The sequence below is a fragment of the Erpetoichthys calabaricus genome, chromosome 1, assembly GCF_900747795.2.
Source record: "Erpetoichthys calabaricus chromosome 1, fErpCal1.3, whole genome shotgun sequence".
NCBI classification, from domain to species: domain Eukaryota; kingdom Metazoa; phylum Chordata; class Cladistia; order Polypteriformes; family Polypteridae; genus Erpetoichthys; species Erpetoichthys calabaricus.
In genome coordinates, this window is record NC_041394.2 from 85,347,674 (window position 1) to 85,373,089 (window position 25,416).

The 25,416-nt window shown below is 37.6% G+C and overlaps 1 protein-coding gene across 3 annotated transcripts in view; it reads right to left on the bottom strand.

Moving 5' to 3' along the window:
- LOC114652793 (neurexin-2-like) overlaps nt 1–25,416 on the bottom strand; it is a 1,491,103-nt gene that overhangs the window by 900,937 nt on the left and 564,750 nt on the right. For all 3 annotated transcript variants that reach the window (XM_051920100.1, XM_028803111.2, XM_051920099.1), the window contains exons 7-8: nt 23,903–24,106; nt 17,701–17,727 (exon numbers count right to left, since the gene is read on the bottom strand). In XM_051920100.1, the coding sequence (XP_051776060.1) occupies nt 17,701–17,727; nt 23,903–24,106 (231 nt within the window). The remainder of the gene's footprint in view (nt 1–17,700; nt 17,728–23,902; nt 24,107–25,416) is intronic.

Consider the following 25,416-nt stretch of genomic DNA (forward strand, 5'->3'; position numbering starts at 1 on the left):
TCGAACATACATGTAAGAATATCACTGTATTCTGTACATATAATACTACTTCTACATTGGGAGGTACTGTACAATTATGTCAAGTATCTTCGTAATGTGCTAATGAAATACTAAAATAAAAGGCTACTGTGATGACTTGTGGCCTACAAAATGTTTGAACGTGTGCCCCTGAAAAAGCAAAGCATATTAACTAAAAGAAAAAAACACATTTCGTCTATTATGGCACTGATACATGAGCCGCATAAGCTCCAGAAGGCCAAGTTTGAAACTCATCATAGTCAATGTCTACACAGAGTTTGTGCGACACCCCTAACCCCCCCCCAAGTTTCATACAGAAACAGTGGTTCATTGAAAACACAATCCAGAAGCCAAAACCTATGTCTAATGATCAAGTTAACTTTTATAATAGGGACTAAATAAGAAAGAGTTTAATGTGGAAATCTGAATTACTTAGCAAAAAAAATTCCTTACTCTTTTTCATGTGGTTATCTTTGCCTTACTGTTTATGTAAAGTTGACAGGACAGAACCAAAGCAACCCTTCATTCTTAAGTAACAGGGTATTCATGACATAACTTAACAATGTAGTAGTATAGAAAATGTAAGATTCTGTTAAACCTCTTACACTAACTTGTAATAGAACTCCCTTACTACCTAGCAGAGTTTGCTGCATTTAACATGAAAAATAACTGCTGGATTTGCCTTGCTTTCAATGGGCTAACGGAAGCATACAGTTCTCAGTTTTCTGTCCACCCTGGCCATCGGACCTTACTCCTTTCTATGTTAACTAATGTTGTCTTACTTTAATTTCTTATTTTGTCTTTTATTTTTCTTCTCTTCATTATGTAAAGCACTTTGAGCTACTTTTTGTATGAAAATGTGCTATATAAATAAATGTTGTTGTTGTTGTCTGACCATTCAAGTGTCACATCTGCATGTTTGATAGAGAGAACATGTTAGAGAAACTCAAAGAAACATAACAGGTGTGGCACGCAGCTGGGGGTGGTACCCAGCCGGGATGTCCAAGAGGACCGGAGAAGGGCTCATGCCTCCTCCAGACCACGAGGGGGCGACCGCCCTGGTTGCTGTGGGGACCACGGGTACAGAACTTTGAAGCTCAACCCTTTAGGGGCCCGTGGTCACTGCCAGGGGGCGCCCCAATGCCTGGAGAGCCCTGGACCTCAGCACTTCCGCCACACCAGGAAGTGCTGGGGGGAAGAGGAGCCCACAGTGGCGTAGCCAGCAGGATTCTTTGCCTGGTTCAAGGCGGGGACCTGCATTAACAAATAAGTCTGTGGACGGCCCGACACAGCAGGGGAGCCCACGCACGTGCTGCGGGAGCGGCACACGCACAACCCTGCGGGAGCGACTCACCCCACAGAGCGCCACCAGTTCGCAGAAGGGCCGTTTTCCCCTGGTGCGGAATGAAGACAGCAGGCGTAGCTGGAGTGCAGCGGGCTCATGTGAGCGCGCTGCCACAGACGGCACCTGGGATGGCATGTCGCCTAGTGAGGCCACACCGGGGACGTTTCCCCAGACAGACGGTACCCAGGAGGCAAGTTCCCTGCTTGCCCGTGAACTGGCCCTGTGGGGCCACGTGATTTTTGTGTTTAGCAGGCAGGGGCTGCCCGAACCGCGTCAGTGGCAGGTTCATGTCGATCCGCTTTTTTGACACGATGGCAGCAGGGAGAGCTGCTGAGAAGGAGACGCTGCAACTCAAAGAGCCAGGATGCCACCGCACCAGGAAAAAAGGAGCCAAAATGGCCATGGACCGGAAGTCCCTCCTCGTGACAGGCACGGGATTGGATGGTGTGTCTTGTGTGCCCGCCGATGAGTGGATGGAGGCAGGACCAAGGAATGTCCGTCTCGTGCCAGGGAAGAACCCGATTGAGCTGGAAGAAAGGGCCCACAGGAAGCAGCCAGCGTGTGTAGCTGACAGACAGAGAAGCCTGTCTTCCTGTCTTTGCTTGGGGCCCTGCGTGAGCTGGAGGAGTGCCTTCAGCCCACAGGGCCTTTATCACAGGTGCTGCATGCCCTCCGGGTGAAGTTGCTGGAACTGGAGAGGAAGGCGGTCGCGTCGGTGGAACTGCTGCAAGCTGCGACACGACGGCGCGATGCTGGAGTCTTCAGCTGGAGCAGGTCGGCGGGGACAGTGAGTAAAGCTGACCCTGTAAAAAATGCCCGTGATGCAAATGATCGGAACCAAGTAGGAAGTTCTCCGACAGTGAATGTGGCGCTGACAGCTGTGCGCGAGGTGAGGGGAGAAAGACAGAGAGGGCTGGCAGGACGGGGACTGATGAGTGCCCTGGGACCTAGCGCCCTACGCCCCAAGCCTGCAGCGGTCACATGTCGCTCTGTAGGGACGCAGACGGGATTGGATCCATGCATTTGCCATGCGCAGACCCAAACCGACATGGCATCCAAGAGAAAAGGGAGGAATCAAGGGGAGAATGCCGGTTCCTCTGGCAAGGGCGGACATGAGGCAGGAAGCTCACGTCTAGAGAGTGGACGTCCTCTGCAGAGGCAGAGGGAAACCCCACAGCCGGCTGAAGTGACAGGAGCGTGTGCGGTCCCATCTGGTGTCCCAACACGGGGGGCACGGAGGTCACGAAAGGGGGGCCGAGGTGGCAAGCACCTGGGTGCCGGTCAGAGGGGGGAGCGTTGCCTGTATACGAAACGAGGAGACGCCGAATGGCGGCATCAGGGCAATGTCTCCGCCCCTTGTTCTGGTTTCTATTTTGCAGGACCGGGCCCTGGAGTGGAGCATGTTGGCTTCCCGCTGAGGAAGACCTGCCCTCATGGGACGGGCCGCTGGCCCCTAGGGGTCTCAGCTTGTGGTGGGGTACTGTGGCACGTGGCTGGGAGTGGTACCCAGCTGGGACACCCAAGAGGACTGGAGGAGGGCTCACCTCTCCTCCAAACCACGAGGGGGTGAACACCCTGGTTGCTGTGAGGACCACGGGTACAGAGCTTTGAAGCTCAACCCTGTAGGGGCCCGTGGTCACCTCCAGGGGGCGCCCCAATGCCTGGAGAGCCCTGGACCTCAGCACTTCCGCCACACCAGGAAGTGCTGGGGGGAAGAGGAGCAGGGACACTCGGGAGTGCTTCCGGCACTTCCGCCACACTGGGGCGTGTCGGTGGAAGATTGCCGGAACACACCTGGAGCACATCCGGGGGACTATAAAAGGGGCCGCCTCCCTTCATTCAGGGCTGGAGTCGGGTGAGGAGAAGGATGAGGTCTGGGAGGAGGCAAAGACAGAGAAAAGACATTTGTTGAGGGCCTGGACTGAGGGTGATTGGTGCTGCAGCACTAGGTTGTGCTTCATAGTCTTGTACATAATAGTTGTAAATAAACGTGTGTTGGGTGACATGAACGTGTCCATCTGTCTGTGTCCGGGGCAGGTTCCACACAGGATATACACGCCTTGAACAAAAACATCTTAAATAAAAAATTTTCTTTAGTATTACCGATTTTTTATCTTTCTTTTTGTGTGAAATATTTTGTTTTGAGTTTCTTCTACATTTTTTAAAATAAAGACATTTGAACTGTGGAAGATGCAGAATTGTGGGAGAGAAGGGTCCTTTCATCGGATTGGCTGGCCCAGCACTGTTTCAGCTGTGGAATGGCCAAATGGGGGAGGCAGCTTGAAGGATGAGGTCTCCAGGACTCTATACAAATCCAAATCTTATTATGGGATATATCATCTACTGTTAAATTCTGCTCTGTACTTCTAAAATTTATATTTTTTATTTCTTACTATATTGAGAAATTGTTCTGTTCTGTGTACTGTACTGTATTGTATTGTATTGACCCCCTTCTTTTGACACCCACTGCACGCCCAATCTACCTGGAAAGGAGTCTCTCTTTGAACTGCCTTTCCCAAGGTTTCTTCCATTTTTCCCTACTAGGTTTTTTTGGGAGTTTTTCCTTGTCTTCTTAGAGAGTCAAGGCTGGGGGGCTGTCATGAGGCAGGGTCTGTTAAAGCCCATTGCGGCACTTCCTGTGTGATTTTGGGCTATACAAAAATAAACTGTATTGTATTGTATTGTAATTGTGGCAAACAACAAACAGAATTATATTTTTGATTGGATTGATTTTTCATCTTAGTGTTTACTAAAAATTGCGTTTGATTGCTGCATTATGACTCTTCAATTGCAACATATATATCTGGAAATAAATTCAAATTTAATTTAAAAAAAGTCTCACAGTGTGATTGTGAGTGTGAGTATGTTTGTCTGAGTGAGTCCTGTAATGAACTGGTAATCTTTATACTGTTGCTTTCAGCCTGATGCTATCTGTATTGGTTCCACACTCCCATTTCTTAAATAGGTTAATTTAATTTGAGAATGTTATATTAAAATTAATTTAGTGGCAGGGTGAAATTAAATAGGCTCAGTGTGAGCGAGTTTGTTCTGAAATGGGAAAAGGTTCTGACTTGTCTTGATCCTAAATTTGGTCTAATCACCTTAAAAATAAATAACCTACAACTTTAAGTAAACTGACAGTTTTAACCAACCCATTATAAAGAATCTTCATCCAGGGTACGTACATAGTGGATAATGTATTACCTAAAGAGTATGGTTAAAAGATGGCTACTGAAGTTATATAATATCTTACTCTGCCTGAGTTTGTTCTATATAGGTAAATTCACATGTGGACAAACATATTTGTTAAATATTGACAGTAGTTTGATTTGTGAAGATTTTGAATGTAATTTATAAATTCCAATAGAGTTAATTTAGTTTGGTGATGTATATGAAATTTTGAAATGGACATTTTTAACTGTGTCCCCCATTTACATCTTGATTCTTACGCTTTGAAGCCTCACCATTGTTTGTATCATGCTCAGCGCAATTCGCTGAGCTTTTCTGCCTCACACCAGCCTGCTGTCTGGCTACAAACAAAATGGAAAAATATTTACACAGACAGCAGATATGTCTTCAGATGGTGCATGATTTTGGAATACTGTGGAAATAAAGAGGATTTCTGACCTCTTCAGAAGGAAAAATTAGAAATGGCTCCCGAGTCAATCCATTGCGTGAGACTTTAATGTTCCCATGCCCTAGTCTCAGGCATCAAATGTGAGGTACCCAAGCTCCACTCAGACCCAGTCTCAAAGGGAAATGAGAGAGCGAATGCTGCTACTGAAAACGTCAAGTCATCCCTTTACAAATTCATGAAACTATCCCTCCCCATGAACAGGCGTCATGGACCAAGGCAGGCTGCATCTGCAATGAGCAGGGACAGTGGATTCCACCACAAGAAACTTTTGTGGCCCCACATCACTGTATGACTGATTAGAAAAATTGATACATGGACCCTCACATGTGTCAAAAGTGGGAAAAATTGATATTGTAAACAAAGATTGGTTTTCTCCAGAAGGAAGTAATAGAAACAAAAGAAAAATAGACACAAATGTGACTATTAAATATATGATTACACAATTAAAAGCTAACAGTGTTAAGGTGGTACAGACTGTAGAGAAATTTAATCCACTTGAAGTCATAGCTGGTGGGACTTCTTTGGAAATTAGTTGCCTACAGGGATAGATTTGCTAAATAACTTGTGTCATCCAGCTGTTGTAATCTTACGTGTAACTATCCTGTTGTGTCATATACATGCTATCGACTCAGACAATTGATGGTCAACGTTGATTGATGGAAAAATATAAGGGAGGGTAGCATTGAGGGAATTTTTTCTTCACCTGTAGCGACAGAAACAAATTTGGAATTTTTCTTTCTATGCTACTTTTTTATAAGAAGAATAAATAATTTGATTAACTGTCATGGAAGAACATGAAGGAGCAATTGTAGAAGAAAAAAAAATACTGTAAATGTATTCATTTGTGTTTTATTGTTTTCTGTGTGAATTTATGAGTGTCCTGGGTTTTCCTGTGAAACCAAGATAATCTGTGCCCACCATGTCTTGAATGTGTTAACAAGGGAACAATGAGTTAATTATTATTAAATATATTTTAGGAATTTATAAACAAGTTTTTCTCTAGAAATCAATGAGTGTCAAAGAGTTTTACATGTTAACTATTTTGGGACCTTTAGATTATTTCAAAAATGTAGGCATGACATTAGGACGTTCAATTTAGCTGTGTGCTAATTTGTTTAAATTTAAATGATTCAGATGATATTTAAATGAATTTATTGTATTAAATCCTTACTCTTGTCATTTTCAGTCAGTGGGCTGAAGTAATCTGGTAGACCACACTGTGTCTAATTCCTTTAAGATTGGAGAATTTAAGAAGGCCATTTTGAATTACATTTGTGAAGAGAAATCAAGACATTTCTTTATGTACTGAGTAGTTTTCACAAGAATCCCCAATATGATTTAATGTAGCTGAAATGTATTGCATGAAGGATTCAAAAACAGTAGTTTGATTGCTAAAGAGATCTGTATAAAGAAATCTGCTGTTTCTTTTAGTTGTTGGTTTAGTATATAGTAACAGATATTTTCATGAGATTGTTTGCTATAACTTCATCTAACATTATGCCATATGAAAAGACATACAACAAAAAACAACTGGAGCTGCTTTCCAAATGGACCAGGGGTTGGGACTATCTACAAATCCAGTATGTGATATATTTTTAAAATTATCATATGTGTTGCTCTCCATAATACGTCCTAGTTTTATTCCCACATAGCATAATAAATTAATTATACTAATAATGATTAACAGAAATACATGCATATTTTAGGCACAAACTCATTGTCATTCAAAGTATGAGATGGAACAACCCACAATAAAACAAGGAGCAGGTGAATTTAGTTTGATTTCCTCTCCCTTTGGGTCAAAAGCTAAACATTAATTGTCATGGCCTGCAATGCTATAAACTTATTTAAGGCTTGGTGAGCAAAACCCAACCTCACCAAAGTTTATCCTCTTGTTGTGTCACACTTCAAGCTAGTGACAGGTTTAGGAAACAGTGCCTTCGCACATTTAGATAAACTATCTGAATGTTAGTAATAAACTGATAATATGCTACATTAACCTCATCAACTAATCACTTTTGTGAGGGAAGATCACTTAAACCATGTTTATGGGAAACATTAAGACTTTACTGTTTGACTTTACTAAAATGTTTAAAAATGTAAAAATGTTATTATATAATAAGCTATCATTCTTCTTCAATCATAGTTTCATTTTCTAAGGTGCCAGCATATATTGTTTGAATCTCTGAAGGTATACAGTAGATTTCAAAACTAAGGTCTGCTTGAATGTTGTTAAAACTGAAGAACTTGGTGGCTGCTCTGGGTGTCTTCACTAGATGACTTTTCCTGTAATGTAGGAATAGCCCACAGACCTAAAAAAAAGGGGTCATTCAAATGTGCAATATCCTTGTAGTCTGTTTTTCAAGGACAATGCCATTAGAAGGCACAAGAACATAGCAGGATGTGATTAACTGTGGAGAAGAATAGTAGGCAGGATCTGGACTGAGTGAAGAACATGTAGACATTTATGAGATGCATCTGGCCATGGCTCTTGAAGAATACTGAACCTGCAGATGAGTATAAAACAAACACCTGCCTATATTTATTTATTAGTAAATGTAAAATCTAAACTGAGGCTAGACTTTTCAATTAACTAGCATTTGATTTGATTTTATTGTACAGAGCTTTGTTTCTTTTTGGAGCAGTATTTTTGTTTTGAAGTGTGCTTCTTATTCAAGCTGCTGAGGTGATGACTCTCTCTACGGGATAACAAGCACAGGTAATTAAATTGCAAAATAAAGTGAAGCACATGCAGTAGTTATTTCCGCAACATTTTGCTTTTCAATTGCAACAAATGTATACTTCCTTCCAATGAAGAAGCACACAAAGGAAACAGTAGATGGAGGAAACGTACTTATATATTCAATCATGCACTTAAAGCAATATGTTAAGGAGTTGTGTAAATAAGGAGCACACAGCAGTGCTCTGCCTAGCTGTCACTGATAAATCCAGCCTTCAGAGTTTCACAATGTATTTGACGATATTATGCATTTGTTTAGTCAGACACATCACAAGATGAATAAAAGCATTCTACATGGGAAAAAGTAAAGCAACACAATTTTAATTTCTCCTTTTCTAGTGGCCACCTGTTTATCTGTAAAACTCCCATAACCTTTGTCGATTTTGGCATGCACTGAATAGGTCTATCAGTTCAGTGCTGTGCCAGCTTTTCACTGAATTTCAACAAAATGCAAATTAGACATGCCTCACTTTTAACTAAATCAGCCGTGTCCAATTTGTACATGAGCCATCCAAAGAGGATATGTTTGAAACTGTGGAGATAGCCTAAATAAAAAATATCTTTTACAATACACAGATATAATACAGGGCAAAGGTTTCCTTGTGAATGGCTGTCTAAGACACAGGACTTGATGACACATGGCTACCATTTGCAGGATTCACAATAAAATATGAAATACATCGAAGTTAGTAATCGACCATTTTCAGGGCCCACGTCTTCCACTACCAGAGTGTATTTAGTGGTAATTATCCTGGCATCAACCACTTATAGACCAAAAATCCACTGATCCAATGTGTAACTCTATATGATACAGAAGGAAAGTTGAGTGTCAGGAAACTCTTATGGACATGAAGGTATGAAGAACCACAGCAACAATAAGAAACAAAATGTGGTCTCTTGGGTAACCACAGTACGACAATTCCAAACCCAGAGTTACACTGATCCATTCACTAGACTATGTGAGATGGTTGAATGGCACAATAAAAAAAATTAAATCCTTTGAATATTAGACTTTACGATTATTGAAACATTCATCAGGTACAACATACATGTTGCAATTCGGTATTACTGAGAAAACAGAAATGATAAGGAGGATTGCTTTAAACATTTTTTCCAGTATAAGCTGAGCTTTTCTACATCCCATTTTTGATTTGTTTTGGAGTCTTTTCAGCTCAGTTTTGTTAATTTTGTATAGTTTCAAAATGTTGTTTTTATTTTAGAAATATTTTATTGTTAACTGATGATGTCTTTTTATCATCATTTTGTATGTGTATGATTTTTTTAGTCTGGGTATCTGCTCACAATGCTATTGTGTGGTTGTTAAGCAGATAATGCACATGCCATGTGGGTTGTTAGACGATGATGCCCATGATATTTAACATGGCTTCACACACTTAATAGCATCAGAACCTTAAGACCTAAGACAAAAAAATACAACAATCTAGGATTCTTGTCTGGTTTATTTGATTTGCTTTCTGATTTTGATTTTCTGGTTAGTGCTTTGGTTTCATTTGCCTTCATGCATATAAGATCTTTTCTTATTTACTGACAACTCTGTCTTTTCTCCTCTAAGAAATATGTTTACAGTATCTTATCTTTGCCACACTCATATGAAATCCTGTCCAATTGGATTTTTCCATCAATCCTAATCATTCAGCAACCAATTCAGGAGTACAATATGAAATAACAACTGCCTGTTAGAAAATTCTGTCATTTTACTATATGAAAGTCATACTATTTATAGATCTGATGCATTTTCAGAAATGTTTTCCTAACAAAAAGCTAAATGTACACTAAAAAACAATATGTAAAGAAATGAATAATGAAAAGCATTCGTGTGTAAAGATAGCACCGCCTACACTAGTTGTAGATTGGCGTTTGCAAATCCCAAAAGACACTTTAAAAGAGTATAAGCGCTTCATTACATTCCTTAAGATTAAGTTCTCCTTAACTGGATATACTTAATCCTCATGTATCCTGATTGGTTTCACCTGTAGAATGACAGCTGAAGAGTGAATGTCTGCAAAGAAACATTTAGGCTGTGTGATTCTGAGTTTTCAGGCGTGCTGAGGGGAACTGAAGATAATGGTGAAGTTTTCAAGTTCAGCCCTTAAGGGATCATTCTAGCTGCTGTGTTTGGTCATTTCTAAGTTTAATTAAAAACCTTTCCTAATTAAACATATGCCTCCATAGTTTTTTCTTTTTTTGTTAATTCTAAAATGCACAAGAAAGCATGGGGTTGTAATAAAACCTACTTTAATTCACTACAAATCTTATCAAAGATTCCAGCCATTTCTCTATTTTGGGTAGCAAGGAGCTGAAGCCTTCTACAGGAGGATCAGGTGCAAGGCTGCAACAAAAAGGTCCATTGCAGGGGATACTAACATTGACCACATTAATTTATCTAATTTGTACATCTTTGAGATAGGAAGGAACCAGACTGCCTGAACAGAAGCCATCCTCAGGAACAAAGGAGACATGGAAATCCACACAGATAACCAGCAGGACCAAATATGAAATGGATGTCTTAAAAATTGTGATTATTCCTAATACCTAACAAAATACTATCAATGAAGTAAGTTATCTATAAGAAAAATACATGGGGAGAAATGAAATGTGTCCTGTGCATTAAAACCAACCAATATATCGGTTCTAATTTACAAAAAAATTCCACTTCAGCTGGTATCTTTCTGTAGCCTAATAGCAACAACAAAACGTCTAAATTAACAAGTGGCTATTCAAAAACTTAAATTATAGCCTGATCTATAATAATAAAAGGCAAAGCCCTCACTGACTGACTGACTGACTCACTCACTGACTGACTGACTGACTCATCACTAATTCTCCAACTTCCCGTGTAGGTGGAAGGCTGAAATTTGGCAGGCTCATTCCTTACAGCTTACTTACAAAAGTTAGGCAGGTTTCATTTCGAAATTCAAAGCGTAATGGTCATAACTGGAACATATTTTTTGTCCATACACTGTAATGGAGGAGGCGGAGTCACGTATCGCGTCATCACGCCTCCTACGTAATCACGTGAACTAAAAACAAGGAAGAGATTTACAGCACGAGTCACACGCGGGAACGAAGGTAAATGACGTTAATTTTTGACTGTCTTTTAATACTGTGTAAGCATACATATTAACACATGTGCAATTAAACGTGTGCATTTACGGGGTGATTTCTCAGGCTTAAAAGCTCACCTTTTATCAAACGCGGGAACAAAGGTAACTGACGTTGTTCACTGTCTTTTAATACTGTGTAACCATACATATTAACACATGTGCAATTAAACGTGTGCATTTACGGGGTGATTTATCAGGCTTAAAAGCTCGCCTTTTACTAAAAAGGTAAATGCAAAACTATTTTCAATCAGTTTATTGAAACGCTCCCGTTAAGGATTGCAATAACATATTCGCGAGATAAAAGAACGAAGTAGGGGGAAATGGAGGAAGAGCCGCAAACAGCGAACAGCAAAAAAATTAATTAAACAATTGAGAACGGAGCGAGTTAAGCATACAAGCATGTTCATAAGGGAAACAAAGCACGGTGTAAAACGTAAATTTAAATTAAGTTTATAGAAACGCTCCCGCTGCGGATTGCAATAACATATTCGCGAGATAAAACTTTAATGAGAAGACACGAGGTATAAACGAACCACACGCCGTGGCGCAACGTTAGGGGCAACAGTTTCAACCATTCTATGATCTGCTTCTCGCAACTGAAAGACGGCACATGGCGGATGTTAGCCGACTTGCTGACCGCAACGTTAGGGGCTTCAACTATGGCGCTGACGCCACATCTCAGTGCCAACACTTTGCAGACTCTACTTAAAAGACACGCCCTCCTCACTGGACAGTTAAAAAGACCAATCAAACTAACTATGACATCAAGTATTACCCAATCAAAAGTAGGAAAGGAGGCATCTTCATAAAATGCGTGTGGGATGATTTGCATGAGACGCTGCTTTAAAAAAAAAATGATAAAAAAAATACGGGATAAATCCCGTCCAGTATTGATTCAAAACGGAACGCGCAATTTCTTTCTCAAACGCGGCACGATTCCGTATTTTAAAGGACGGGTGGCAACCCTACAGTGCCAGGTAACCACCCATACAATCACATTGTGATTCAGACTAGGAATGCAATGAAATGTAATTACCCCGATCTACATACAAGGCGAAAGTCTTGCAACATTCAAAGATGATGGTTTGGGATAAGTACACCATACAACATAAAAGAGCTTATGAAGCCTTGAACCGAAAAAAGCAAGATCTCAGAGATCGTAAAAAAAAAAATAGGAGGTAATGTCGTTTTACTCGCTGTAGATTTTAGTCAAACATTACCAGTTATTCCACGAGGGAGACCAGCAGATCAACTCAACGCGTGTTTAAAATCCATGCTTCTCCCACGCTCGGTTATATGTCGCGTGTTCTCGGGTAGGTGCACCAAAAAATGTATACATTTAAGCATGTAATGGGCAAACAAAAAATAACGTATACCCGAAGGCACTGCAGTACTACTTAATGTAACTTTACTTCTTAAATGTTAATGTTTTACTGTTTAATAATTTATACGCTTCTTATATGTTGTTCAAATTCTTTTATCAAAATACCACTGACAGCGCAATGCACGATAACATGGAGTGAATACACCATACGCATCCGCCCACGGCTGCCCTGCTGTGCGCAGATAGGAGTTGATTCTACAATAAAATAAAATAAACATAAAAAGAGTAAAACAATCATCACCCATAAAGCGGATAGTAGACGTGACGTACTATATGTGTACCACATTTCAAGTGTATAGGTGAAACGGTTTGCGAGCTACAGGTCATTTAAAATCCTGGACAGACACACAAATTGCCACGGTAGCAAATTACAGAAGATTTTACTGTTTAATAATTTATATTTATATGAAAAGTGCTTCTTATATATTACTTCATATTCTCATATGATAATGATGTTAATGTTTATATTGATTTCTGTGTTATTAAAACTGCATGTATGTGTGTATATGTATATATATATATATATATACTAGCAAAATACCCGCGCTTCGCAGCGGAGAAGTAGTGTGTTAAAGAGGTTATGAAAAAAAAAAGAAACATTTTAAAAATAACGTAACATGATTGTCAATGAAAGCCCGTTTCAGTCAGTAAGTCTTATGTGTGTGTTTATGTATGTGTGTATATATATGTAGATGTGTATATGTAGATATGTATATATATGTATATGTATATAAATGTTTATGTGTGTGTGTATATTATATATATAATATATATATATATATATATATATATATATATATATATATATAAAAGACAGCAACAGTTATAACAATGACAACACAATTACATTGACAATCATGTTACGTTATTTTTAAAATGTTTCCTTTTTTTTTCATAACCTCTTTAACACACTACTTCTCCGCTGCGAAGCGCGGGTATTTTGCTAGTTAACAATATTAGTGGCAATGACAACTACAATTGTTATTTTTCTGAATGTCTTGTTTTTAATTGTTATTTAGAGAAACTGTGGTACTGATATTCCTCCTTTGTAGCCACTCCACTGTTTACCTGCTCCTCAGTAGCTAATCAGATTTAAATTTAATATCCAACCATTCTATCATTGGCAAATCTATCTAATCAAATTCAGGTTCAGGAGATTGAGGGGGGGTCTCAGTCTGCACCGGGCACAATCGCTGGACGTTCAAAATTAAATATAACTTTGACACTAATGCTATTGTATTATGTTTGTTACAATGTCAGAAACAAGTGGGTTACTGTATGAGAATGTATTATCACAATGATTGCCATTATTTTTTCCAATTTAGTTTAAATATTCAGCACATAAGTTTGCTGCTTTGCTCTAGGTTGTGTGGAGTTTCTATTTTGTATGGGTTCCTTTTCTGTTTGGGTTCATGCATTGTACTAATTAGCAAGTAATTTGTCTATTTTTGACCAGGTAAAAAGTGACATAAAATATAACTATATAGTATGAATAATTATGGGGTTGTTAGGTATTATGAGGCAGAAATATAAATGAGAAAGAAAGGGCAGACTCTCTAACAATTAACACTAATTATCAAACATCATTCCTAAAATAGAAGCTACCATATAGAGTATGCAACTGCTATTATTTTTATTATTGTAGTTTTATTTAACATTTTGAAAGGTTTTAAAAGTTTAAATTATAATATGTTTAATTAACTTATTGCCAGGTACAACCATAGTATGGTGTTTAGTTTCCTTGTGGGTTTTCTACAGGAACTCTGATATTTTTAAATTGAGTGTGGTGGCATGAGAATGTGTGGTGAACTGGTGCCATGTAAAGGATTTCTTTCTGTTTTGTGACCAATGCTGCCGGGACAGACTCTGGCTCTCATGACCCTGAACATTTTTTATTCAACTTTAAAAAACATTTAACTTAACATATTATGACTGTCTACAAACTACTTAATCAAATTCAGGGCTGGTAAGGCAAAGACAAGACACCAGTCCATCACAGGGCCTAAAAAGCATTTAATGTGATAAAATAATAAAACATCAAAGAAATAAAAACACAATGAATTAATACATATATGTTCTGTTAGATTTTAAACATTCTGTAATTTGTGTTTTGTATGACTGGCTCATAAATGGAAATTTGTTGTGTTTATTATCACAAAAACTTTGAAAAGTCAATGGTTTTAAGAGAAAACATCTGCATTTTTGTATATATACATACACGGTAGTCTACAGAGTAATAGCATATGGTAAAAAAAAAAAATGAATTATTTACAGTATCCCTTCTTAAAAAGGTTACAGAGAAGGTTGTCTTACACAAGTACAAATTGTGAATTTTGCATATGGTGCTGTTAAGCACACCAAGGGAGGCATCTTGTGGCCTTCCTTATTAGTATGATTTTCTGATAAATCTTAAACTACGTGTAGGAAACACTGCTTCATTTGGTGAACTTATGTATTGCATTTTGTGTATAAACAGTCTACAAAGATGCCCAATTATCAAATCGTTTGGAATTGTGTCTAGCATTTACTTGTAGTTTTACTTGCATGCAGCATTAAACAAATTATACAATCACTGTTGGTCAATAGCTATGTTTGCTGTAAGCACTCAACATAAAACTAAGTTGAGGTTAAAATGCAATTATTAATACTAGTGCTGAAAATGGATTTTCATGCTTGAGCAGACCCATCAAACAAAAGGCTATCTTTTATCAGCTGTAAATGTCTTTAGAAGTCAAGAAGCAGTAGAAGAAATTGAATTTATAGCTCTGAGTAAATAAACTTCAAGCTGTCAATTAACTCACATCATAACGTACTAGGGAATGATCACATTCATTGATTATTAAGATGAAGTATATGACAAATTATGAGTGCTTGGAGCACTGTACCTGCCACATTGAGGGTATTGGTGTTTCTAGAAATACGACAATCTAAACGTGTTTTGTGGCTTAAGACACTACACGTTTTTGCTGTGACTAAAACTTGCAGTGTGGTTTTGACATACAGTTTAGTTATTAGTGGTATGAGAAAAAAGATAAAATAGCTTTTTATAAATATAACCATTGTGTTTTTAACACTGCTTCTGATGACATACTGTATACAACCAAGGCTTTTGTGTAAGTGATCCTTTGTAATGAAATACATCAGGCTAGGTGAATCAGAAGAAAGAAAACAGTACCTACCTTTAGGCATTAAAATTTTGCTTGGACTTACAGTGGTCCTTTGCCTTACAGCTTCACCACACAGCAGGAAAAAAAAACACAACAGTAACTCCCCTGCTTGGCTTTTGTAACCAGTGTTTATTCAGTTGTATTTGCATGGCCTGTGTGCATTTTGTGTAACTGTCACACTAAATCAACCAAGCCTGTTGTCTTCATGCTTGTTGATGCAATCTCCTCATTTAAACAATTCCTTCTTAAAAAGTACAATTGTTCTGCATTGCTTTTTTTTTTTTTTTTTTTAGAAAAAAATCAATTTGGCTGTGACATTTAAAATTTCCCTTGTGTCAAAAAGAGGAAAAGCTTTGCTATAATATATTGCGGGAATCGTTTAAATGGTTGCACCTCTCCGGTGTGCCCCTGTACTACTATCTAAAATATTGCTGCAGTTCATTTGAATTCTTCGTTGATTTCTGCTCTAAGGCTGCTTTGCTGTTTCTCATTTAATAGCTGTAAAGTTTCACCAATTAATGTCCAAAATTAGTAATGTTCTCTGTTTGCGTATTCCACTTTCGACGCAACAATGGGCTGAGTCAGCATGTAGACCAATTTAATTAGTTTTGTTTTCAGCTCAATGCAACTTTTTTTTTTTTACTTAAAATAAACAAATCTTGGGCTAATAAGATGAAGATGCTGATTGTGTTGACTTTCCAATAGTAACGAGATTTTGTATTTTTTAAATTAGGCTGCTTTGCTTCAATAGATTTCTTCTGTTTAGGAACAAAACTTAATCGCCTTTAATCTTGCAGTATAATGGAAGGAGTCTACAAAAGCCGGAATGGGACAGTGTGTCCTTGGGGACAATCCTAAAGCCTCATTTTTCGGTAGCTGGGTTTCAAACCCAATTAGATTACTAAGTAAGATTAGTGTATCAATATTTCACAGGGAGCAGGTCCCAGGAAGGAGAAACTGCATTTGGTTGATAAGGAGAGGCATATACCATGGTTACTAGCTGTTATATTGCAGTTCTCCATATCTGTGACTCTTGATACACTTTTTAATTGCAGTTGCCTAACAGTGGATATCATGTCATCTCGATGCATCTGACCACATTTACTAAGCATAATATTAAGCCCCTGTCTCGCTGCCTAACCACGCCAATATAATTTTTTTCTGAGCTGCTTGTAGGACATTGCGCGCATATGTACTAATAATTACAGTTACTTTATAAAGATGATGTGGATGATGACACTTTATTACAGAAGGGCCACCTTCTTTTGATCGGTTGATCACTTTCATTTAACGTTATAACTGCCATACCAGGGGAGTAAATAACCACAACAACATTAAAGCATCCATCAACTATCCACTTTGAAGAGACTTAATGCATTTCAGGGTTGTGGGGTCCTTCATTTTTCAGGGTTGTGGGATCCTGCACTCAGCAGCATCAGGCCTAAGGCAACAAGGAGCTCAAGACAGGGTGCCAGTTTATCGCAGAGCACATTCCCTCATGCAGGGTCACTTTGAGGTTACTAAAGAACCTTACACCTTAAACGGAAAGTGAATTATCTGGGAAAACATTGTAAAAATTTATTTGTCTCTTTCCCTGACATTGGCGGTGAACAGCGCCACCAATATCCAGGGGTGAACAGTGAACAATATATGATAGATTGCACTGAAAATTGGAAGTATCTCAACAGGTAACAAGTCACCTTTGTGGTATTACTTTTTATGTCTTTATTATCTGGCAGAAATCTTATGAGGTAATAAATCAGTTTGGCAGCCAGGATGGTCAGATAATGCACAGGCCCCCTCATTAAATCAGGACAGCGTATATTTTAATTGCATATATGTTTGTTTGGATAATGGCTACTTTAGGTTTTGCAAGAATCCCAAATATATATTTTATAGCTTTTTATTTTTCTGAATGTATACAGCTAAATGTATACCTATATACTGTATTCAGAATATAGCCAAACCTGTTAAACAGTGCAGCAGAGATATATGTAAAATACACAGGTATAGAACAAAATTTTATAACATCAAAGAAAGCTTATTCAATTAAAAAAAGAGAGATAAAGCAGCAAGCTAAAGAAGAGCCACAAAAAGGTTTGCATAGCATGAGGCAAAAATCAGAGAAAGCAGAAGGGTAAATAGAGGGGTGTGTGGAGAGCAGGCAAGAAATGTGAAAATAAATCAAAAGAAGGAAGGAAATAGGAACAAAATACAGTTGACAATAATATCATTAGCATCATATAACAGAATGAAAATATAAAAATTCATAGCCACCACTTACTGAGGTTACAGTCTATCCTGATACAGTCTGGCAGGAGAGAGAGCGAAATGGTGAGATAATAACAAAAAATAAAAATAAAAAGGAAGAAAATTAAAGAGACATTTACATCCTTCAAGGTACATTCTGCTGACAACCAATCATTTTACAGCCCACCTTCCGGGGACAAATCACGAGCCACAGCCACCCTTTTAGTACTGACCTTACATGTTTCTATTTACACAGTACACATGAACTGCAAACCTTCAGGAAATCATGCATTCTGTCACTGAAATATTGTCTCTATTGGGTGTTTTAATGTTATCTGTACATACTTAGAGTATTTCTTTCATTGGGGTTGCTAGCTTATCTTTTCGATCCTTTGATCCTTAAGCCTTACTTCAGAAGTTTATTGCTGTAACTTTAAATTTTAAACTATTTTAAAAAGGGTGACCAGCAAAGCCCAGCCACACATCAGGTCATAGCATTTGAATTAGAAACCAAATGAGCTAATGAGCAAATGGTACTCAAAAATTACTGGTAGCTGGACTAAATTAACTTATTATATTATTTTAAGGTCTCCCTTTAATAAACATTTATTTTTATATCTGCCCTTTACCTTTGCTGAGCTGATAACAAAAACACCAAACCCCTTGAATGCAGGAATGCTTTGAGCATGGGTCACCTGACTTGGAGTATTACCAACCTGATACCATTTTGCTGGTACCACCTGCTGTACTTCAGTGACAAATTATATAAAATACAACCACTAGAAGATAAGGATGATCTGAGCCTGGGCAAAGGTTTGGATGGCTTTATCAAAGAGATCTGCTTCATTGATCTGGCATTAGAAGAAAAAAATAAAATCCTTTAAATGTTGGAAAAAACTGTCCTACATACACTACCGGTCAAAAGTTTTAGAATATCCTCATTTTTCGTTTTTATTGAAGTTTAGGCAGTTCAATTCCAGTGAATATGTTGAAATGATACAAATGTAGGTGGTAAACTGCAAAAGATTATAAAAAAAAAGCGTAGGTTATGAAACACGGAAAAATAATGGACTTTTCAGAGTTATACAAAAGACATTCACGGTAATAGCCTGGGTTAAAGGCATTACAGATTTTCTGCAGTAATGGAAGTGAGTTAAGCCTTGAATGATGATTCAAACAATTCCTACTGGTGTCCCAACTTTTGTTGACTACTCTGTCTGTTAAACAGCAGTTTTGGAATAAACTATGTTGTTACAGCCCCAGAATCATTATATAAACAATATTGCATGGTATATTGTTATCATAACAGCTAGAAAAAGGCAATCAACAAATGAAGACAGCTAGACCATTATAACCCTTCAAAGTGCAGGTCTTTCCTTTACAGAAATTGCAAAGAAAGCCAAGGTGTCAGTGAGTACAATTTCCAAAACCATCAACAAAAGTTTGGAAACTGGAGGAGACTCTGACAGGAACGTGTCTTTCAGACCCAATGACCGCCTAGGTGCCTCACAGAATAGTGGTCGAAGTAAGCAAGTGTCATTTTTAACTGTGAAGAGAAGACTCAGGAGCTGCAGGTTTCACCGGTAAAGAAATGGTAAGAAAGTCATTACATTGCAATATAACAAAAAAAGGCTTTCCTGGCCAGAAACTACTGCCTGAAGAAATTTGTCTTCTGCCATGAACTGTTTAAATTGCAATAAAAACTAGAAAAATCAGGGTGTTCTAAAACCTTTGACATGGAGTGCATTTAAGTTACCACAAAAATTAAAGTCTCGCTTATTCTACTCTGAATCACCAAATCACTGATGTGATATAATATATCTGTTTCTTCTATTAGTGGTCTCTTGGTGTCACATACCTAGAATTTAGCAATGGCAGTATCTAATTACAGATTACTGAGTAGAAAATAAAAGAGACAAATTAAACTAAACATTATCATTTTTGAATTCATGCATTTGTTTAGGTTGACCCTGACAGTAACTGACTCTTACTGTCTGCCAGGATATGTGGAAAATGGAAATGCAGGCATTCAGCGAAAAATAATAAGCCAATGCAACCAAATCTCCGTCACTCCTTCTTACTTTAATTAACTTTGATAGTTGAGGGGCACACCATTTAAAGTGCATGTTGACAGATACACAAAGGAAAAAGCACTCAATAATGTATAAACATTTACAGTAAGGTAAAGCCCCACTCATATTGATTTTGCAGTTGCAAATACAATACATATATAAAGATTTACAATTATGATATATGAGCCTCTCATGAATTGTACCTTTTATTTACTGGAAAGATATTATTTTTTTAAAATAACATCCATATGTCAGTATTAACTGTTGCAGTTACTGATTAAGTTGGACATAACTTGCTTTGGGCACCTCTGAATGAGTTTTGCTTGCTTTGCTCTCCCTTCCAACATACATATCTTTCTCACAGTCTAACAACAGCTGGAATTCCTGAAATGAAAAATCAACACGCTCTACAAAGGAAGTGAGCACATCATCACAGTGCATAAAACCTAAAGTTAATAAAAGTCCAACTTTTTATTTGTCATTGTAGGTGTCCATTAAATTATATTAATCCATTTGAAAAAGCAATCAACAGTTGTGCATGTGTTTTGGGAAAAAAATAAATGTAAATTCCTGGCAGAATTGGTGTGGTGATAGTTTGAATGTCTCTACATTTGTCATTGCATGCATTTTTCTTACATGTATGCGCAAATGCACGCTTTTGTTCCTGCATTTGTGTCCCAGCGCTGTAGTCATGACACCATTTGGGGTTAAGGACAGTCATTGCTGTATTTACAAACTGCATTTGAGTTTCTGTAATGGTAATCACCAATTTCAATATGAAATAGATGTAACTATTTTAAAAACATAGTATATGTTTCTTGATTTACATGCATTTCTATGCATAAATTAATTTTGGAGCGTATTAAAGCTTTTAGATAATTCATTGAATACAAATGATTCAAAAGGCTGCAGGGTATTGATACTTTTTCTTTGAAAACTATTAATAATACAGAAAGGTAAATAAATCACTTAGTGGTCTTAAAGAGTTAGCAGGAAAATAAAAAGGGACAACTGCCTCTGGACCTACAGCTGTTAGGAAGCAAATATCAGCAAATATGTACTGGGCAAAGGTCCAGGTCAATCGCTTATTTAAAAAGTACAAAAGAAATCCAATAAATAAACAAAGCCTCATGGGATTCTAGGATTACTTCGTTATCTGAGCCCTTAATTATTTATGAGTAATGGAATAGCTGGTCTACAGAGGGTGGTGGGTATTAAGTGGACCCATGTAGAAGAGTCAAGTGACAGTAGAAAAAGACAGACAGTAGTCTGACAATGATTTATTTTTTCTGGTATCCATATATCTAATAGGAAAAGCCCCAGCATTTATATAATTACTTTAGTATCTGTTTATCACAGACAATGTACCATTTCAGCTTTCTGTGTGTGAGCCTGCTAAGCATAGTGATGGCACTGTTCTTCTTCAACACAGTTGCTTTGGTAAATTGTATTTCCACTTCATGTCATGAACATGAAGGCAAGCACTGTGGTTTCAGGCCACTAAAAAGCATTACTTTTACTTCACTAAGATTTTAACTTTATATCATATAAAATCAGTGTTTTATTAATTCTAGGGGTGTAGTATGTAAACTCACAAATCCAAATAATTGTATAATTAATTAAATGTTGTCACAAGTCCCTCCATGAATTTACTGATTCAGCCTAATTTTCCCAATTTCAGGGAAGCTGGATTTTCCAACACAAGGTAGGCTCCCTCTTTCAATGGGGTGTGTCCACACAAAAGCTAAAATTTAAATTTTGGTGTGTGAGTGTGAATGTTTATCCTTAGAATTCGAACAAAAATACACTTCATTGTTTTCATGAAAACTTCAGTTTGCGAATGGCCTATTCCTGCTCAACCACGTTAATGGAGATGAGATTTAATAACCATATGAATGGCCAGATTAACTGTGAACATGTTCATATGCAAATAAATGAACAAATGGATATCAAAAACATAACAAAGATGTAAATGTATCAAACATAACATTTTCTAAAAGGCACAAGTCAGTCTCTAATTGAGAAATTAGCTGCAGTAAAAGCCTGTTAGTATCCCAAATCGAATAAAACACTAAACCTGGTCTTGTCCCCTTTAAGATGAATTATGGTGATGATTTACTTGAATAGAGTCACCCGAATGGAGCAGAAGATTTTGTCAGTGTTTCCAGAACTTTCACCAGGAATTCTAATTGAGGCTTGGATGCATGTTCACCATATTTATTCCAGAAGGGAATCCAGTTTACCTCTCTAATCTAAATACATCCTGCCAAGTCCAGTGTTGTCTTTAAATTGTCCTACACCCTATAAAAGAAAGGCCCTGCTTGCCTGAAATCTATTAGTCTGACCTGCCATATACTTGCTGCGGCCATATTTGCACATAGGCTCGTTAGATTTTCAACTGAAAGCAGTGAAGATAAAATCTATCACTAATAGAGAAAATCTTTAATTATTTTAAGTGAACTTGGCTTGATATCTTATCATTACCCTGTACAATACAGTAGACTACCATTTTGTCCAAAGAAAAATGTCTACATGGCAATTCCATTGTACAATGTCTATTTAAACATTAGGAAATACCAGGTCAAGTTAAAGAGATCTCTTCTGAAATAGGCCATCCTCAAAATATAATAATTCCCAGAGTCAAGTAATCCTTTGCTTGCCTTATTTTATTTTTTATTTTCAAATAAAGTGTGGCTGGGTTTTGTCTCGTGTTGTCAACCGCTACAGAATAGTGGACACAAACAGCCACAAACCGTATACACAACAGATTGATCCTAGCAAGAAAAAGGTCAAGAAAAAATCTCAGTGCTTTCTGAATTGGTAGATGTGGGTATAGCCTGAGGGTTGAGGATTGCTCATATATTGTTAGTTCTTTCAGTGCATCTCATTAGACAAATGTATTTAACATTGCATGTTAAAATTAGAAAAAAAAACAGTGAAAAGAGATCTGATAGAACTTGTCTATGTCCAGGTTCAATAACTGCACTGAAGAAGAGCATCACATTCCTCACAGGCAGGCTTTAAAGTCAAATGAGGCACACTATTTCTAAAATTGAGACTGAAACCTAGGAACACAATTATACTGAAGGAGTTACAAGAAAGGACAGGTTAGTTTAAAGTTCACATCTTACAATAAGGAAAGGGGAAGGGGCTGTGTAATAAAAACTAAGGTTTGGGAAAAAGATCATAAGAGGGGCAAAAAAAAAAGTGCATCGGTTCTCGTGGCTATTTGCTCCAAGGGCCGCAGATACAGGTCATTGAAGGGATGAAAAAGTTCCATCTTCTATGATCGGCTGTGTATAACCAGTGGGAAAATGAAGACGAGCAAGAAACGGAGAGACAGTGAACGAGAATCAGAGAAAGAGATGCTGATGATCGCTAATGTCACTTAGAAAACAGAGTCTTATAACTGACTAGCGAACCTCCCTCCTCTGAGACTCTGCAGGTCTCTCCTTTAAAATGATGGAATATCATAAAGACCAACATCCATGCTCTGTACATCAGTCTGCTTGGGTGGCAGTGAGGTCTTTAACTCTCAACAGATTGCACTTTATCTACGTATCTATCTACATAAGCATCATTGTCATACTCATTATTAATTAATATTGATTTTGATAATTCTCACCAAGCATGTTACTATGTAAACTAAAGACCAACAGTCTGATTTATGTAATTGTGTAGTGTAAGCAAGGAAGAATGTCTAGAGTAGGTTAGTGGTTGATTAATGGTTCATTGAACATTTAACAGAAAAATTTACAGTGGTCCTTTAAAGGTCTCATGCTAGAAATGGTTGAATTTCCACTCCTTTTCTGCAGAGAAACACAACATTTAATACTACACAACACTAAGAGTTTAACATAACAAAAAAAGGTGAAATCATTGAACACCTAATGTAAAAGTATGTATGTAATTGTACACATGTACTATAATGCCGTCTTCAATCCTTCTGTAATAGAACAATAACTATGACCAGCACACCCAGTATACCCTAGCAGACTGTGTGAACATGAATGGGGTCACTTTCAGACTTTTATATAAGGCAAGGAAAAAAGTCAGTTTCTAGGGACCGCTTTGTAGAAAAGCTCCTGTTCCTGCCTACTGTTGTTTGAACCAAGTAGTAGGTTCTACTATTTACATTTCCAATCTTTTCGTGTCATACGTTACCTAGGTTGACGGTCAGCTTGACCCTCCCGCCATCCAGTTCTAGACGGAGAGTGTCCGCTGACTCCTTTGATGTGGTGGCCATTAATAGACCGTACGCTCTCTGGGACATGAAACGGAGAGATACATCTTCAGCTTCGGTGTGCATCACTACTGGCATCATGATCTTGAGATACATGCTTCCATCATAGCTTAGTACTGTAGCTTCTGTAAAGAGTTTAAAAAATGGAAATTTATTGTTAGTTAAGGCTTGCAGAATGGGGTCAACCAGTTGAGCAAGCAATCGTCATTTAATATAGTGACTGTCACAGAATAGAGTCATGAGTCACCTTATGCAGTGGGTGTATAGCTCAAAGTAACCACTGGCATACTGTAATAAAAGATAGCTAAGATTTTAAGATTTTTTTAAATTTATTTATCCATATACAGTATAATGCAAATAATGTAGTACTGTTGAAATTTTGAGTTTCAGGCATCCATGAACTATGGGAGGTATTTTCTTCAAAAAAAGGAGATGAATATTAAAATTATAAAATGAAAATGCAATCTCTCTTTTGAAATTACATTTTCAAAGTCTACACATAAGAATGATGTAAATATTAAAAACAAAATGAAATAACATCATTAGCAAATTCATTTTCAAAGTATACATGCAATGCTCCAAAAAAATAAAAATAAAATGACATAATACCCGCAATGAAGCTGCAAAAACGAAAAAAGCACTGGCACCACCTGCTGCTCGTTGAATTTTCATTTTCCACTTTGCATTTTCATTTTCAAGTTCTCAACATGCAAATAGCACCGCTCAACGGGCAGGGCTTTGCACCTCAGTTTCCTACAATTCTTAGTCCTTTGTAACTGTAGAAACTTTGATTGACAGAATACATCTCACTTCGACTGTGTTTAATTCATGTGATTTAGATGATTATGAGTTTGCAGTTATTAAAATACTGGTGTGCCTTGGGATGTTTTTACTTGCAGAAAGTGTGCCACCACAGAAAAAAGGTTGGGAAATTCTGCTGTAGAGGGGTAAATTATGTAATACTACAAAAACCAAAAATACATAGCACCCTGTTTCACCTTCAGTGTAAATAAATTTAAATTATGACATAATAAAGAAACATTTTTGTCATGTTAAATATTGTAATTAAATAGCACATTAATTACTTCAGAACTACAATTATGCATGGTCTTCGGATTTTGTGACACAGTTTCGCTGAGAAGCTCGCAGTACGAAGGTGAAAAAATCTAAATCACATGAATTAAACACAGTAGAACTGAGTTTTACTCTTCATTATTGCATCTTCATTACTGTTCAGGCTGAAAATGAAATTGGAAATGATGTTATTTTATTTGTAATTTTTACAGCATTCTTGTATGTATACTTTGAAAATGAAATTGCAATAGAGAGACTGCAGTTTCATTTTATAATTTTAATTTTCATTCCCTTTTTTTAAGAAAATAGCTCCCATAACGAACACGCTTTGACCATTTTTGGCATAATCTACTTTTGTATT